Source organism: Rhinolophus sinicus, chromosome 15, assembly GCF_057876585.1.
Source record: "Rhinolophus sinicus isolate RSI-liver-muscle chromosome 15, RSI-T2T, whole genome shotgun sequence".
In the NCBI taxonomy this organism is placed as follows: Eukaryota; Metazoa; Chordata; class Mammalia; order Chiroptera; family Rhinolophidae; genus Rhinolophus; species Rhinolophus sinicus.
This window is the reverse complement of record NC_142515.1, coordinates 77300359-77317947: the sequence shown is the minus strand read 5'-3', so window position 1 is coordinate 77317947 and position 17589 is coordinate 77300359. Positions and strand designations below refer to the sequence as shown.

General features: G+C 52.5%; 1 protein-coding gene across 1 annotated transcript; it reads left to right on the top strand.

Moving 5' to 3' along the window:
• Positions 1-230: 230 nt before the first annotated feature.
• RAB11B (RAB11B, member RAS oncogene family) lies at positions 231-10678 on the top strand. Its single transcript, XM_019711955.3, has 5 exons — positions 231-420; positions 7487-7682; positions 8465-8658; positions 8963-9043; positions 9624-10678. Exons 1-5 carry the CDS (start codon positions 381-383, stop codon positions 9767-9769), a joined length of 657 nt encoding a protein of 218 aa, XP_019567514.1. The 5' UTR covers positions 231-380; the 3' UTR covers positions 9770-10678.
• Positions 10679-17589: the final 6911 nt, after the last annotated feature.

Below are 17589 nucleotides of genomic sequence, written 5' to 3'. Positions count from 1 at the left end.
TTCCTGGACAGGTCCTGTTAGTCGGGCCCGGTCTGAATCAAGCCTCTTATTGGCTATTCGCTCTGTCAATTTGTTTCATTCTTCCAGTCTTCCGCCTCCTGAGTCCGCTTCTGATAGGATGACGCGACCGTCACTTCAGAAAAGTCCGCATTCCTTCCGCCTTTCTCCGGGAGACCGAGGGCAAGGAGGGTGGATCCCAGTCTGCGCCCACCTCGGGTGCTCTGTTTCCACCTCTGATTGGCTCTTCTGGGTGCCGGTCGCTACGCCACTCGCCGTTGATTGGCCATCTGGCAGCCGCTCTGCGCGGCACCGGCTCCGCCCCCGCAGGGTGTTTGTGGTGGGGTTGCGGAGTCGCCGATCCCGCCGGAAGCGCCAGGACAATGGGGACCCGGGACGACGAATACGACTACCTATTCAAAGGTAAGGCCGGTGGGGTACAGACGGGCGAGGGGGCGGCGGCGAGACGGCGAACAGGCGGGCCGTAGCTGCCCTCCAGGCCGCTGGGCCTCGGCCGGAGCCCGGAGCTTGGGGCCCGGCGGGTCAAGCAGCCGGGAAGGCCGGGGCAGCCCGGGTTCGATCAGCTTTGTGTGGGGGTACGACACCATGCGGAGCGGGTGGCACAAAGAGGCCTGAGGGCCCTGGCTGCGCCGAGGCGGGGCCGGAGCCCAGAGGGGGTGGGTCCCAGAGCGAGGTGGGAGAGGCCGTTAGGGGCGGAGCCCCTGGAGGGGGCGGGACCGCTTAGCGTTTGTCAGGCCGGGTTGGGTGGAAAACTCCATGGGGTGGGGGCGGGGCTAAGACGTGGTGGGCGTGTCCAATAAGTGGGCTGGGCGTTTGGGGCGTTACTCTTCAGGGGGTGGGCGGGAGCAGACTTGATTGGTGACTGCGTCTGGGGGCGGAGCCCGGAAGGGAGGGGTGGATAATGTGTGTTGAGGTGTGTGGTGGAGGACACTGGGTTGGGTGCGGACCCTGGGTTTCATGGAGGGGCGCCTGGTGGAGGGGACTGTGTGTGCTGGACCCAGGTCTGGTCGTTAACAGTTCTCTCTCTCATAGCTCTTAGAACTCTTAGTAACACTACCCAAAGTACCTGCAGTTTTCTAAGTACTTTACACACCTGAATTCATTGAAATTCTCACCACAGCCCTTTGAGGTCAATATTATTCAGTCTGGAAACGGAGGTCCAGGGAGACAAGACAAGAACACAATGAATAAGTGTTGGAGCAGGATTTGAACCCAGGCCAGCTGTGAGCTTTACCACTTAGGGAGTGTATCGGGGAGCTTGCACCCGGATCCCGGAGTGGGCTGTCAGACCGCCTCCCCCAACACATGCGCGCTGATGCCTCAGGTCTGGGCCAACCTGCTGGATGATTTTCCCTGCCGGAGGGACAGAGGGCTCTGGGAGCCTCAAGTAAGGCCTAGGTAGGTCAGGCAGCCATTGCTGGCCTGGGGCCAGCGGGAGAGCTCCTTCACCCTGCCTCATAAGCTAGGGAGACTCACCACATGTCGCTGGAGTCCGTCTCTCAGCTGGGCTGGTTTAGGGGTCACTGGCTTCACAGCACCTTCTGTGCCAAGCTGGACCTCTGCCAGGTCTTCTGCTGTCGGTGCTGGGCTCCCTGGCTGACAGTGGCTGCCCTTGAGAGCTAACTCCTGGGCCCATGCAGGGTATGTTTGCTCTGCTGCCTGTTGTGTGAGGGTCTGCCTCCCACACCAGCTGTTGGCATCTTCCACTCGCTAGGGGATCCTGGCCATCCCTGGGAGTGCTCCTGGGTCTGGAGCTAGCCTCGGCTGACCATCAAGCATCTAGGGGCCTGGGGACGTTGGGGATGTGGAGAGTGAGTGGAGCACTCCCTAACTGGGATATCCATGTGTTGAAAGGCTACTGGGTAAAGGGAGTGCCCATGCAAAAAGCCCAGAATCCTCGCATAGCACTGTGGGGTCTGGGAACGCCTGCAGGTTGATATGTCACTGGCAGAGAAGACCGTGTGGTCAGCAGGCTTCAGGCTAAGGCTGTGGTGCTGACTGAGTCTTGCGGTGTCACCTTAGAAGCAGGGGAAGCTCTGTCAGGGCTTTTGGGACTGGTGACAGGTGGTCTGGACTCTAGTCCTGCTGCAGCTGGTGCCTGTCTCTACTCAGCTTGCTCTGAGGCAGCTGCTCCCAGGTCAGGGCTGGGCATCTGCCTGGCTGTGGCATTGCCAGGGCAGGGGGCATTCCCTGCAGGGTTCTGTGGTCATTCCTGCTTGTTATTTTCAACTGTGTGCTGTTATAAATAACCCAGCTCCAAATGTTTGCACTAATCATCTTTTACCCTTTGGGTTACTTCCTTGAAGTATGTTCCCAGAAGTACCGTTACTGGGTCAGGGGCAGTGGAACAGCTGTGTACTTCCCAGGACTTGTCTCTAGTTCACTTCCTGGAAACACTAATCTGGCTTCTGGGACAACTGGCAAAGGGTGCCTGCCTGCCCTGCAGCTCTACCCCACTGGCCTCCCTTTCTGAGTCCAGCAGGTGCCCTGCTGACCTTCTCAAGCCGGGTTGCAAGTGAAAATCTAATCCACAAGGTCAGGGTTCCTCTAACTGTGGTCCTCTGAGCCCTCCCCTTCATAGTTACACCTTGTCCAAGGACCCCCTTATTATCCCTTAATGTTTGTCTTCACATTCACTCAGGTTTTCACTTCCTTAAATAGGAAAAATAAACTCTTATTTGACTTTGTCAGATAAAGAAGGGAGGAAGGAAGCTGCTACCATCACATCACTTGCCCTAAATATGTCAGGTAGACAAAAACATGACTGCTGCACCCTTCCGGCCCCTCCCGAGACCCTGTGGCCTGCAGAGGGTCAGACCTGGATGTTAGAGAGACGTCCAAGACACAGCTGCACCAGAAGGGTTAACAAGGGCCGACTTTCTCCCCAGCCCTGCTGCCTGGTGTGGGGATCCCTTTAGGAGAAAAGGGGATAGCCATCCTTTCGCCCGCTACCCTGTGCCCAGCCTTCCCCAGGCTTTGGTCACCTTCCCCTGTCCCTGCGCTGGGCACAGGGAGGCCAGACCTCTCACTTTGGGACACTGGCTGCCCCCATCCAGCCCTCCCAGCAGGCTTGTTTGTTTTGGCTGCCACATCGCATGTTGGCTCCCCTGACCTCCATGGCCAAGGCCAGCAGATCCCCCGGGGTGTTTTCCCCATGTGGTGGTTATTTTCCTCTCTGTACATTCCCCGCTTCCCCAGGAGTGAAGTTGTTTATTTGTACCTAATTTTAGGTTCTCACATTTATCCTGCTAACATTTTGTCCTGTCAGCTGTGGGCCATTTTCTCAGCCTGACGATCAGTCCCTGGGGACTCCCCGACCTCTCCTCTGATAGACCGGGCTGCAGGGTCCACAGTGGGAGGAGCATTGGTGTTCTCAAGGGCCACTGAGCCTTCCCAGTGCCTCCAGCCACTCACCTGGCCCATGAGGTGGTGATGTGGGCTGCTTGCACGGTGGCCCAGGACCCTGTCCTCTGGTTTGTGTCCACCCCGGCCCCATCTGTGAGTCCTTCTGGGAAGGGGCGAGAAGAGAGTGGCAGCCGGCTCTGGGAAACAGGCCAGCCCCCGTGCTCACCTCTCTCTCTCTGCCAAGTGCTCCCGAGGCAGCCTCCTGGCTCTGCAGCCTGGGCGGAACCCCATGAGGCCCACTGGTCTAGGAACTGACTGCACCATCTCTTCTCATTGCGAACAGCAGCCCTGCCTGTGCCCCAGCTATGGGCACTTCCCCTCTGCTCGCTGATTCCCCTGGGAATAGTTGTGACAGGATTGCCCCCAAGGGCTGGTCCCTGGGGCAGTCAGGGCCACTTCCTGGAGCAGTGGTGAAGTCGTGCTCTGCCTGGAGTAGGGGAGCCTGCCCCTCACTCGAATGGCCACTCAGTCTGCCTGAACCTCAGAGTGTGGGCCCCTGGGGGGCCACACTGCCATGGGGTAGGCCAGAGGACCCAGGCCTTCAAGAGGTGCCAGCTCTTTGTTTTTGCCAACTGCGCCTGCCTGCCCTGCCAGCCAAGTGGCCGGTCCAGAGAGGCCATTTCCTGGCCAGTGATGCCACTCATTTCTGTGGAAATGTTGGGGGCCTCAAGGGCCCTTTATTTCCCCAAGACAACAGATCACTTGTGCCTTTGACAATGCTGTTCTCATTCCCAGAGTGTACCCAGGGCCAGCCCGGCCCCTGCCCTGCTGGCCACCTCTCTGCATCGGGCACCTGTGCCAGGAAGTGCCTGGGCTGCCCGGCCTTCCCGACATTCTTCTGGGCAGTGGCTGGTGGCCCTCGTCCTGTTTTGGCCTCCCCTGTTCTCACAGGGTGACCTTGGGCTGGAGGACTTGGTCACTCTGGGTTGAGTGTCGCCAACTGTACATGGGGAATGATAATATGACATTTGTCTCTAGGGTGGCCCGAGAACTCAATAATAAAGCCATTAGGACTGGGCCTGGCCTGTGGGGCTGAGGACATTGTTGGCTGGGCCAGGTCAGAACTAATGGGGCTAAGGAGACCCTGACACTGGGACAAAGCTGGGAAGGAAGTGAGAGGTGGGGGATACAGGGCAGAGCCCAAAGGGACTCTCCTCATTTCCTGTTCTGTTCCTGAGGATGTGAGAACTGTGAAAAGACCTCACCGGCCTTGGCCAGGTTCCTGTGGCCACCATGGGAAGGAGGTGAGGGGTTGGGGGTGTGGATGGTGGGCCCCACAGTCAGTCCAGCCTGGCCCTACATGGCCTGGGAGTCGATTTGGGGCCCAGCCAGCATGGTTGGGAGCTCTTGGCAGGCCCATATCCATCTCCTCCTGTTTTCCATGTGTCTCTGAAGTCAGGACACTGGTCCTGTCGTCACAGATCTTGTGGGCCAGGCCACATGGTGATTTGGGGGAGAAAAGTGGCCTGAACCGAGGGGTTTTGAAGGATGAGCAGGAGTTTGCCAACTACTCCAGGGGGTCAGGATGCTCCAGGTAGTGGGATAGGAAGAGGCTGAACTCAGACCTCTGAGCTCAGCTCTAGACCCAGAAAACGTGGGTTCAAATCCTGCCAGACCACTTTTCAGCTGGGTGGCCCTGGTGAACACAGTTGAGAAGTGGGAGCAAGCCTGCGCAGACCTCTGCTCTGCCACTTTCTGCTCACCATGGGCCTTGTCTGAGGCCCTTGTCTGTGCCTCAGTTTCCTTATCTGTAAAATGGGCTACATGAGGCTTCTGTGAGGTGATGAGAATCAAAGGCTTTCACAGCACAGATTCATTTTTAAGCGTTCTTCTTGTTCATATTGTTCTTGGCTCTGAAGCAGCCAGTCCAGAGTGTGGTGGGTCATGGGGCTGCCTCCTCCACCGTTGCCTGAGAATGGTGACCTTGGCATCCTCCAAGTGAGGGAGGAGGTGGGCCTGGGAGGCTCCGTAGCCACTTTATCATTTGTTTGTTCACTCTGTCTTGTGTGCAGGGCCCTGTGCCAGACCCTGGGGATACAGCAGGGAACCAGACTGTCCGAGCTCCCGCCCTTGAAACAGACTGGCAAACAACAAATAAGTGAAACCTGGCCAGTGTGAGAGGGTGGGGAGAGCTGTGAAGGAAAGGCAAGGCAGGGGAGTGGGGAGTGTTAAGAGGACAGCAGGGAGGGGACACATGCCACACAGAGGAGATGAGGGTGGGAAGCAGGTGGGTTCCTGGGGAAGAACATTCCAGGCAAAGGGCAGCTTGCACCTGCACATCGCTGAGTCCCGAGGGAGCCCATGTGGCAGGAGGAAAGTGAGTGAGAGGGAGAGAGAGGAGGTGAGGACAGGGAGGGGCAGGTCGTGCAGGGCCTTGTGGGCCAGGGGAGGACTTGGGCTTTTACCCCGAGGGAGGGAGGAGTCTGGAGGGATGTGGGTGGAGGAGGCGCAGGACCTGACTCAGGTGCTCACGGGCGCCCTCTGGTGGCTGCAGAGGGGAGAACAGTTTCTTGGTTGGGGATGAGAGTAAACTCGAAGACACCAGGGAGGAGGCTGGCTCAGCAATCCAGGGAGAGATGGTGGCGGCCTGGATTAGGGTACTGGCAGTGAAGGTGGTAAGAAGTGAGGGTGAGGGCGGCCAGATGGCTCAGTTGGTTAGAGCGTGAGCTCTGAACAACAGGGTTGCCAGTTCGATTCCCACATAGGATGTTGGGCTGCGCCCCCTGCAACTAAAGATTGAAAACAGCAACTGGACTTGGAGCTGGGCTGCGCCCTCCACAACTAGACTGAAGGACAACGACTTGGGGCTGATAGGAAAAACACACAGTTCCCCGATAAAAATTAAAAGAAAAAAAAAGAAAAAAGAGGGTGAATCTGGATACACACACATAACAGTTTTAATTGAGGAGAAACTTTTTATCAGGGTTGAGGGTGACCAAGCCTGCAGCCACCTGGCTCTCCACTGAGCTGAACCACCCGCAGTTCCAGAGCCCAAGACCCACACTTGAGGGTCCATGTGGTTCAAAGCTGGGGTGTCTGGTCAGGCTTCTATATGTTCCATCTGCGCCGAACATATACCTATACATGTGTGCGCACACGCGGATATAAGTCAGCACCAGTGTGCCCTGGGTGAGGATGGCCCTCCAGAGCCCAGACCCTTCCTGGACCCCTTCTCGTGGCCCCACCCTTAAAGGGAGAAGACGGACCAGGCCTGTTCTGCCCTTTTCAAGAGGGCTCTATCCTGGACGTCCCTGCAGGGCGGTCCAACCCTGCGGTTGGGATAGGAGGGGTAGCAGGCTCTGTCTCCTCCAGGCTGCGTCCAGAGGGCACATTCCTGTTTCACGTGGGTGAGTTGGCTGTGCTGGGTTGTATATTGGTTTGCTTGCAGCAGCTTTCCCATGAGGAAGCAGCTGGGTGGGCATGGGACGTGAAGCTTCTCATTTGCTATTACTTGAAATTCCAGAGCCAGACCCTTGTAGGTAGGAACCTAGTGGGACAATAGTAATAATACCTCCCCCACCTGTCTTAGCGGGCTGGGTGCTGGCTGAGTTCTGACCCGCAAGTTCTTGTGTCCCCTTCCTTGAGGTGACTCTTGTTCCCGTCTTTCTCTTCACCCTTGTGGAAAAGGCAGCCCAGAGAGGTTAAGTTAGTTGCCCAAGGTTGCCCAGCCTGGGAGCTTACTCCGGCCACCAGATTGCAATGGAGGTTTGGGGTTTGATGGATCCCCTGCCTGCTGGGATGCCTAGGTCCCTGTGCCCCAGCTGGGACAGCCCTGCTCTGAAGGATCAGACACAGGGAGGGGTATTGTGCTGTCTACAGTGGCTGTGTTTATGGAAGCCCGGAGCTGCTGTTGGCTTCTGCACTGGGAAATGTGGTGCGTCTGGCGTGGGGCTCCAGGACATCTCTGACTCCATCTTGTTGTGGGCTGTCACGTGTCTGTAGCACCCAAGGCAATGCTATGAAGGCTCTGTGGGTGGACATGAGTGGCTCATGGGTCTTGCCCTGGTGGTGCTGCCCGGTCTGGACCATGGAGCATCACCTATGTCCCTTGTCGTCCCCACAGTGGTGCTCATCGGGGACTCGGGCGTGGGGAAGAGCAACCTGCTATCCCGCTTCACCCGCAACGAGTTCAACCTAGAGAGCAAGAGCACCATCGGCGTGGAGTTTGCCACCCGCAGCATCCAGGTGGACGGCAAGACCATCAAGGCGCAGATCTGGGACACTGCCGGCCAGGAGCGCTACCGCGCCATCACCTCCGCGTGAGTGGCAGGGTTGAGGAGATGCGGGGGCCGCGGGCCCCAAAGGGTGGGTGGGAGCTGGGCAGAAGAAGAAGGGGAGAGCACAGCCTCGACAATAGTTGGCCCAGCAGCTGTGGGACCCTCAGGACCATAATGCGACCCCTGATGGGCATGTCCCACGGCCCCTCTGACCCTGGAGTCCCTCTGAGGCACTGCAGTTTTGCTGGGTGCTGGCTGCACAGTGAGGGCTGTTATCGGGGCCTGGTGTGGGCCTCTTCATCCAACCCGCTCCCCAGCCCTGCCTGCTCAGCCCACCCTGTCTGGCCATGTTCCCAGTCTTCCCTTACCTCCCTGTGGCCACCCAGCCATCAGGACCTACTCGAGCTGCTTCCTCCTAGACCTGTCCAAACCCCCGGCCATTCTCCCATTTTTCACGTGCTGTCCTGTGGATGCCCTCCACTGAGGCCTGCTCACCTCCCCATCTCCATAATCCCTCCAGGTTGGGCCAGGCCATGACAGGCACAGAACTTTGCCCAGCAGCAGCCCTTTCCCTGCACGGCACTGTTTCCTTCTCCCTTCTGTGTGGCTGAGTTTGTGGGTGTCTTCTGTTTCCAGGCCTTAAACTCCCTCCTCAGGCCCCCAGAGTCCTGGGCTGAGTCTGGGACGGGCGCCCTCCTGTGAGGCCGGGATGGCTGCCCCTCAACTGGCTCTGTGCGTGGGCCCTGAGCCGCTGCCCGCAGAGCCTGGGTCTCTGTGGGGCGCTAGCAGGCAGCTCACACCTGGGCCCGGCCCCATCCCCGCAGGTACTACCGCGGCGCAGTGGGCGCACTGCTGGTATATGACATTGCCAAGCACCTGACGTATGAGAACGTGGAGCGCTGGCTGAAGGAGCTGCGGGACCATGCTGACAGCAACATCGTCATCATGCTGGTGGGCAACAAGAGCGACCTGCGCCACCTGCGGGCCGTGCCCACTGACGAGGCCCGTGCCTTCGCAGGTAAGTGCCTGCCAGCTAGAGGAGAGGGCTTTCACTTCGGCCAGGGCCTCCCGCAGGGTCCAGCTCTGACAGCGAGACTGACTAAGGTGGCGGAGAAGTATTTGGGGGCAGTCAGTCCTCTCTAGGCCCCTCCCATTTTCCCTTGGCTTCAGTGCCAGCCTCCGCACCAGGAGTGGGCATCTCGGTCCTACCCCTTTGGGCCCAGCCCTTCATTTCCTAGGCCAGGTGCAGCAGGCAGGGTCTCCAAGAGCGTGCAGGGGAACACCACGCTCCACTCACCTGGGCAATATTCTTTCTGTTCCAGAAAAGAACAACTTGTCCTTCATTGAGACCTCAGCCTTGGACTCCACCAACGTAGAGGAAGCTTTCAAGAACATCCTCACAGGTGGTTCCAGGGCTGGCAGGGCCACAGGAGCCCCTCCGGGCCCACTGAGGGTGGCATGGGAAGGGCACCAGCCACTTTGGTCCCATGCTCCTGCATGCAGCCCCTGAACCTTCATTCTTTAAACCTGCCAGTCAGTCTGGACAGGAGGACAAACATGTCATGTTCCAGGAGGTCAGGGGATCCCACCCCTGCTGGCACTCAGGACCCAGAGACCCCCCCCTGGACTCAGCTCTGGTGGGTGGGTCCTGCCATAGCTCCACCAGGGCACAGCCAGCTGGGGAGGCAGGTGGCCTCAGGCGCAGAGCCCCTGGACTTCTGGGAGTGTATTCTGAGGAGGAGGCGGTATCTGATCTTCAAGAAGAGGCCTGGGCTGGGGGGGACCTCTGTGACCAGATGTGTTCTGCCCTTGCTGAGTACACAGGGGGAACCCTTGTGTCATGGGGGCAGGTAGGGCACAGTAGGGTCCCTTGGGCGGGGCCCTGGACACAGCCCCCGGGGCACTACCCAGGGGAGGTGGCATCCAGATGAGTCCTACAGGCAGTCACTGCAGGCAGGGCTCACCCGCTTCCCCTCATTGCAGAGATCTACCGCATCGTGTCACAGAAGCAGATAGCAGACCGCGCAGCGCACGACGAGTCCCCTGGCAACAACGTGGTGGACATCAGCGTCCCGCCCACTACCGATGGACAGAAACCCAACAAGCTACAGTGCTGTCAGAACCTGTGACCACCCCGCACCTCACCTGAGTGTGCGTGCACGTCCTCGTCCTCTGCCCACCCCTCACCGCGCTGTCCTCCCTGCCCTGACCCTTTCTGTCCCTCCGTGACTGGTTCCCACCCTCCCACTGAGCTCTGCACAGCCAACTGGGTCTTTGGAAGAGCAGGAGTCAAGCGACACCTCCTGTCCCCCCCCCAGGAAAACCCAAAGCCCTGGCTGCTGCACCTGCTCTTCTTGGGTCCCACTGGGCTTCTGGGCAGGGCAGAGAGGGTGGCCCGATGGACAGGGCCAGCCAGAGGCAAGAGGATGGGCATGCTGAACAGGCTTCTCCAGTTTTCCACAGCAGACTCCAGGGAGCATTTGCCTCCCTCCCTCTCTGGCCAGTTGGCCCATCAGGCCTCAGTCCCCACCCAGAAACCCCCTATGGGCTGAAGCCTGAAGAGTATGTGACCCGGGGGCCGGGTAGGCAGACACAGGCTCCCGGCACCCCACTCCCCACGCACAGCCAGCACCGGCACATGCCTTTGACCTCCAGCCTCTCCCGTGCGTGCGTGACTCCAGCTCCTGCCTGCAGATTTATGCTGGGAGAAGACCCCCCTCCCTTCTCCCCTCCTTTTTGCACGCAGCGCGCTCCCCACCCTTCCCTGTGCCCTTCCCTCTGTCTTGTCTCCCTGTCTGGTCAGGAATCTATTTGCAAGTGAAGCAATATCTCCGTGTTTTGTATATACAACTGCTCTTGTAGCCTTTCGTTTTTTTGTTACTGTAGAGAAACAGATTCTTTATACACTTTGTAAGATTGACGCCAAACCCCAGCTCTCGGATCTCTTATTCTCCCTGTGGCCCGTCCTGCACTGTTGCCCGATGCCTCATTTCTCTGGCCCATTACTAAAATGTATAATCTGACTTCCTGGACAGAAACTTGCCGCTGCGCCTTTGTCTTCTTTCTCTATTCCAGATGGCCCCCCCTGAGCCAGGCCCCTCCCTGCTCATGCCCTGCGGTGGGCTGCACTGCCCTGCTCAGTCTTATAGGGAGCTAGAAGACCAGGCCTGAGCCCCGCCCAGGACCATGCAGAGGCCTCTAGGAGCTGACCACAGGGGTCTCGGGGTCGCTAAGGATGGGGTGGATCCTCTCCAAGCTGCCCCTGTGGGGGAGGGAGGGAAGGCTGGGGGTTGACATTAAACTCTGGCCCTAGACCAACAGCGCTAAGACCTGAGGACAGTCCTCCAGGAGGGGAGGGCTGCCCACTGCTCCCGACTTCCAGCCCTTGGGTAGACTTCTCATTGCTTCCATCTACTCCCCAATTGGCCACCACCTCACCTGGGGTCCCAACAAAGACTGGCAAAGGGCTGGCCCAGGAGATGTTGGCGATACCAGCCCCATCCAGCTCTCTGCATCTCCATCCTAAACTGACCGTCTGACCTCTGAGGAGGACCCAGCTGGACGCTGGTGATGGGGAGGGGAGATGAGCTGGGGTTCTGCTTTTCTGTTTCTCCCCACTGTGGAGGAGGAGAAGGAGGAGGTGACGTGGCCAGTCCCCTCCCTGTACTGACCACATGACCCCAGTGTATGTGTCCTTGACCCCTAGGAGAGCCACCAGGTAGAGACCTATACCTTTCAGATTCCAGGTTCTGGCTGCCTTGCTAGAGGGATGGGCAAACCCAGACATCCTCCCGAAGAACTCATAGCTGTGGGAGCTGTTCTGATGGGAGCTGGGGTGAGCCAGGCGCATGCTCTGGGCTGAGGAGCACCCTGGGCGGGGGATCTGGTGGGGCGCACACTCCAGGGATCATTTACATGGACCCTGGGGGTGCTGACTCCGCTGGGTTTGGGCAGGGTGGGCTGTGCAGAGGGCAGAGGGTGAACAGGCTTCAGAAGGGCCAGGTGAAGCAATGAGACACCTGGAAGGGCTTCAAGCAAAGGTCAGCTCTTTCTGGAGCCTCAGATTTGTTAGGCCCTGGGCACATTACTAGGGAACAAGATTGATGTGACTGTCCCCTCGGGAGTACTATTTCAGTTACTCTAATTTCAGTGATTTAATAAGCACGACCTACTCACTTTGTGCCGGGCACTGTCTTCAGGGGTTTTATTTTGTTTTAAAGGTGAAATACACATACGTAAAATTTACCATCTCAACCATTTTTAAGTGTACAGTTCATTAGCATTAAGTACATTACCATTGTTGTGCAACCACCCCCACCGTCCATCTCCAGAACTTCCTCACCTTCCCAAATTGAAACTCTATCCCCATTAAACACTAACTGCTCATCCCCCTCCCCCAGCCCCTAGCCCCCACTATTTACTTTCTGTCTCTGGATTTGTCAATGTAAGAACAAACCTGTAGATAATTTTCATAAAAATGTGTTTGAACCAGACAGGATATACCTTAAAGCCAGATCTCAACAGATGGAGAAAAATGCTTTGGAAAACAACAGTTTGCAGTATTTTATGCATCTGAGATTAAAGAGGGAACATAAGATTATATGAAGGTGGAAGCGAGTAACAGTGATTGGATTACAGGATAGTTAAGATGATGTGCTCTCTTGCGTGTTTTAGGAGAGGCCTGAAAGGGGGCATTTCAAAAGTGTGTTAGCCCAGATGCTGGCTTAAGGCAAAGATAAACATTTTACTAACAAGTTACCTGCTTCAGGCCTGACTACCCTCCCTGATCTGTCCAGTTAGGGATTTATGATCAGATCACCCAGGAAGTTAGAACCCCCTTTTTGTCCACAAATTTGACTGCTGGAGACCTCATATAAGGGAATCACACAATAGTCCTTTTGTGACTGGCTTATTTCACTGAACATCATGTCCTCAGAGCCCATCCATGCTGTAGCCGGTGTCAGGATGTCCTTTTCTAAGGCAGAATAATATTCCATTGTCTGGATGGACCACATTTTGTTTATCCCTCATCTGTCAATAGACATTTGGGTTGCTTCCACCTTTTGGCTGGAATGACCATGTGTGTGCCAATGTCTGTTGGAGTCCCTGCTTTCAATTCTTTTGGGTAGATACTGAGAAGTGGAACTGCTGGATCACATGGTAATTGTGTGTTTAATTTTTTGAGGAACTGTTAACCTAAATAAATTATGACACATAAAAGAACATGGTTACACACAAAAAATAAGTATTTTACCTGAAACTAACAATAAAAATAAAAAGGAAAAAAAATAAATCTTTTACATATCATAATTTATCTAGTATTTACATCAACCCTAGGAGGTGGGCATAATTTACCAGCCCAATTTATAGGTGGGAAACAGAACTCATTGACTCACCCAGGATGCCACAGTTAGTAAGAAGCAAGCAGGTTTCCACCCCAGAGCTGTATTCGTAACCATTAAGCTGTGGTGCTTCTTCCAATGTTTATTGAGGGCTTACTATGTGCCAGAAAGTCCTAACAATTGTTGAAAATACCCAGATAAAAGACTGCTAAGAAGTATACCAAAACTTAAATGTTTTAAAATGTTTTTTAATGGAAAAGGTTAGACACTTTAAAGTGGGGAGAATAGTCTAATGAACCTATAGATGGAAAAGGGGTTCTATGGAATGTAACCTCAAGGGTGATCTGATCATAAATTCTGAATTGGGCAGGCCATGGTGGATGGTCCCACCCCAGGCATATAACTTTTTTTAGTAAAAGTTATCTTGTTTTGCCATAAGCAAGCCCTGTCTGTTGTTCTTGTGCACCTTGGGTAACACACCTTTGAAATGCCTTTTTTTAGATCCCTCTTTCTAATGTGTGAACCACCCTTTCAGACCACTCCTTCTAAGACAGGTGTGTCCAAACTTTTTTCAACGTTTTTCACCAAGGGCGATATGCGGTAAAATACACAAACAGCCGGGCCACTCTCTCGAGGTGAAGTGCACATTGCGTCACCTGGTTTATTTAAATAAACTAAGTATATTTTTGGAATTTGCTGCGGGCCAATTAAAAATGGATTGAGGGACGCAGTTGGCCCGCGGGCTACAGTTTGGACACCCCTGTTCTAAGACATTACCACCCTCAAGAGAGCAAATAACTATCCTATAATCCAACCCTCACTTTGCTTTCTCCCACCTCCATGTAATCTTCCTTACATTCCCTCCTTAATCTCAAATGCATAAAAGAAACTGCAAAATTTATTCTCCCGAGCATTTGAGATCTTGCTCCCCGGCTCAAATAAACTCGAAAAATTCTCTATAGGTTTGGAAGTTTCTTACATCGAATGAACCTCTATATGCCACCACCCAACTTCAACCAATTTGGTTTCACCTTATTTCCCTCCCGGCGGCAAATCCCAGCTAGAAACATTTCAGTCTGTATCTGTAAAATATGAAAACTTTTTTTGGTAACATAACTTCACTGCTATTATCACACCTAAATAAATGGGCAGTAATTCCTTAATAACATCACATGTCTAGCCAGTGTTCACATCTCCCTGGTTGTCTTAATTTATTTATTTTTACATTGTATCTCAACTTATTTAGATATTTGATTTCTCTTAGCAGTTTTTTTGTGATTTTCAGTGCACAAGTCTTAAACTACTTTTGTTCAGTTGTTTTTTTTTAACTAAAGTTTGTTGAGGTGATAATTGTTAGCAAAGTTACATAGATTTCAGGAGTACAATTCTGTAACACATTATGTATATCTCAAATTGTGTGTTCACCACCCAGAGTCAGTTCTCTTTTTAAATTATTTTTATTTGTTTGAATCGGTACCCAAACACAGTACACTTGTTCAAGTGGTTGTACGTGTCTCTTCAGTTTCTTTTAAGCTGTAGATCCCCCTCCTTTGATCTCTTTTCTTGCCTTTTATTTTTATTTTTAAGAAATGGGTCATTTGAATTCCTTTTGCTGATGGCTTCCCTCGGGGGTCTTTCTGCTTTTTAAAAATTTGAGATTAAATTCCCATAACATAAAATTCAAAATGTACATTCAGTGTACATTTTGAATGTAAAATTCAAAAATTTACAGTTTGAATGTAAAGTTAAAAAACGTACATAAAATGTACATTCGGTGATATTTAGTATATTCACAACGTTGTGCAACCTTCACTGTCTAATCCAGAACTTCTGCACCAAAGAGATTCTCAGTACCCATTAACAGTCTCTCCTATTTTCCCTCCCCCTGCCAGCCTCTGGCAACCACTAATCTGCTTTTTCTCTTAATAGACCTATGGCATCATTTCACATATCTCTTGGTCCCCAGGATTTCCTGTAAATTAATAGGTCTAGAGGTTGCTCAGATTTAGAGTTGAAAACCTCATAGGTGATGTGTATATACACTACGAGGTGGATTTCAGTGTGTTTCTCAGTCCTGGTTTTAGGAGCTGCTACAAAGCATCACCTAGATTCGCAACCCATTAGGGGTTGCAAAGTGGGTATACTCAAATTCTATCCCGCCTTCTTCTATTTCTGGAACACATCTATAAAGAGAAATTTCCCCTCATCGGACAATTGAGTTCACGAACTCATCCTAGAAAAAGTGCTGCATATGTCATTGCTGAATATCACTACGGTCACCTTCAAAGTACTCCCCTTGGGAAGCTCTGCACCGATGCCAGTGCATAGTGCACCCTTCAAAGCAATTTGGGGACTCTTTCTGGAATGGCCATCAGAGCTGTCGCTGTTTTACCCTTGATGTCCTGAATGTCATCAAAATGTCTTCCTTTCAATATTTCCTTTATCGTTGGGTAAAGGAAGAAGTCATTGGGGGCCAAATAGTAGGGAGGGTGTTCCAATACAGTTATTTCTTTACCGGCTAAAAACTCCCTCACAGACTGTGCCCTGTGAGCTGGTGCATTGTCGTGATGCAAGAGCCACGAATTGCTGGTGAAAAGTTCAGGTCGTTTTCATCTAACTTTTTTCACACAGTGTTTTCAGCACTTCCCAATAGTAAACTTGGTTAACTCTTTGACCAGTTACTACAAATTCATAATGAATAATCCCTCTGATACCAAAAAAGATTGGCAACATCAGTGCAACAAAGTTCGGGAACTTAATTGTCAGACCTCATATGCGCTTACCCTGAGGCACAGATTGTATAGGTCAACATAAATACTGAATTCTTTCCTTCGTCCATTTTCAAAGGTCGTAATTTTCAAGATTTTGAGTTGGTTCCCAAGTAGCCTTCAAAAGTAATGATTATTATTTTTAGTTAAATTTGTGGATTGAGCCCCTTTGTTGGGGCCCAGCTTTCAACCAGTGTGCCCAATGGGAGTGGAATAGGGTTAGAGGCAGCACATTTGGGGCTGAGCCTTGGCCAGTGTATCTAAGAGCTTGGTTACACACAGGTATTGGTGTGTATTCATGGTTTTAATGATAGATAAGTAAATGTCTGTATATAGGTACATACATACATGTGTATTACGATGAGAGAACCAAGAATTAATGATATCAGGGTTGTATTGTCTTTTGATACTCCTAGTGGTTCGCAAAGTGTAAAGGAATTCACGAGGCACAGAAAAGTGAAAAGACGAGAAGTTTGTATTAAAGTCAAGTGGTAGGAAACTAATGGCAGTGTCTTAGGGAGGCGGCTGCCCTGTACTCTAGGCTAACTTTTTCTTATATAGAAATGGGCAGGTAAGTGTACCTACAGCAGGAGATGTGATGTCCCTCTGAGGTCATTTGATTGGCATATGTTTGTTATATAACTAGTCTCTTTCTGCTGGTGCTCTTACCCATAATGCATACAAAAAAGCCCACGGGTGGGTGGGGGGGGCAAGCCTTAATGTTCATTTCATTTTAATTGTATTATAATGAGGCTAGAGTTCAAGTACTGACAGGTTTTAGCAGTTTGTGCCTGTGTGAAGAACCAGTTAGAACCACTAAGGTCTTATCTCCTCTTTTTAGAAGTGTTTGGACGCCTTAGAGTTATTGGTAGGGGATGAGCCTGGGGGATTCCTGGGGAGGGGGTGCAGGCCTGGGCAGTCCCACTTTGGGCTCACTTTTATTAACTCCTTTTTTACCTCATCAAGGGTAGCAATGAGCACACCTAGCACTCAGATCTTAGTTTCTAAATATCATTCCCCACTAAAAGAAACCAGTGCTCCTTGGAGAAATGGTTGATTCTAGAGCTGGGGCAGGGAAAAATTCAAGAAAACACCACCTGGAACGTCTTGCTGAGCCAGTAAGTAAGCAAGTGCTCAAAGTTGGAATTAGAAAAACCATTATATGATAAAAGACACAGGCATGGATAACACCTCCGGGCTACTGCTTTCTTCCTGCTGCAATTGAGGATGTGATGCCTGGAGGCACAGCAGCTATCTTGCTACCAGGAGAAAAAGGCCAAGAGAATCTGAGTTGTTGGCCCTATATCATCATTTGACTAAGCCAATGCCAGCAGCCGTCCTTCTCCAGAATTCTTGTAAAATAAAACCCTCTTCGTTGAAGCTAATGACAGCAACAACAAAAATGGATTCAGGCAAGTGTCGTCAATGGATATTGAATCTGGTGGGTAAAGGTTTGTTGAGAAACAGGATATTTAATTAGTTTCAAAGTATTTTCCCATAAAAGCACTTATTACAAGTGCAACATTCTCAATCACTCTGGAGAAACCTGGCAGGCTTAGTTTTAACTAGGTTAGCATCATTGGTGACGGAAGTAATCAACATTTTCTACCTCCTGATATATGCACTGAGTTCACCATCACTCCTGTGATTCCTGTCCCAAATGTAGAAATCACAAGGAAATATTACACGAACACCAGTTGAGAGACTTTCTACAAAATGATTAGCCCATAATCTTCAAAAGTATCAATGTTATGAACAACAAGGAAAGACTGAGGACCTGTCCTAGACTGAGGAGACTGAATTAGACAGCAGAATATAACATGTGAGGGCTGGCCCGGT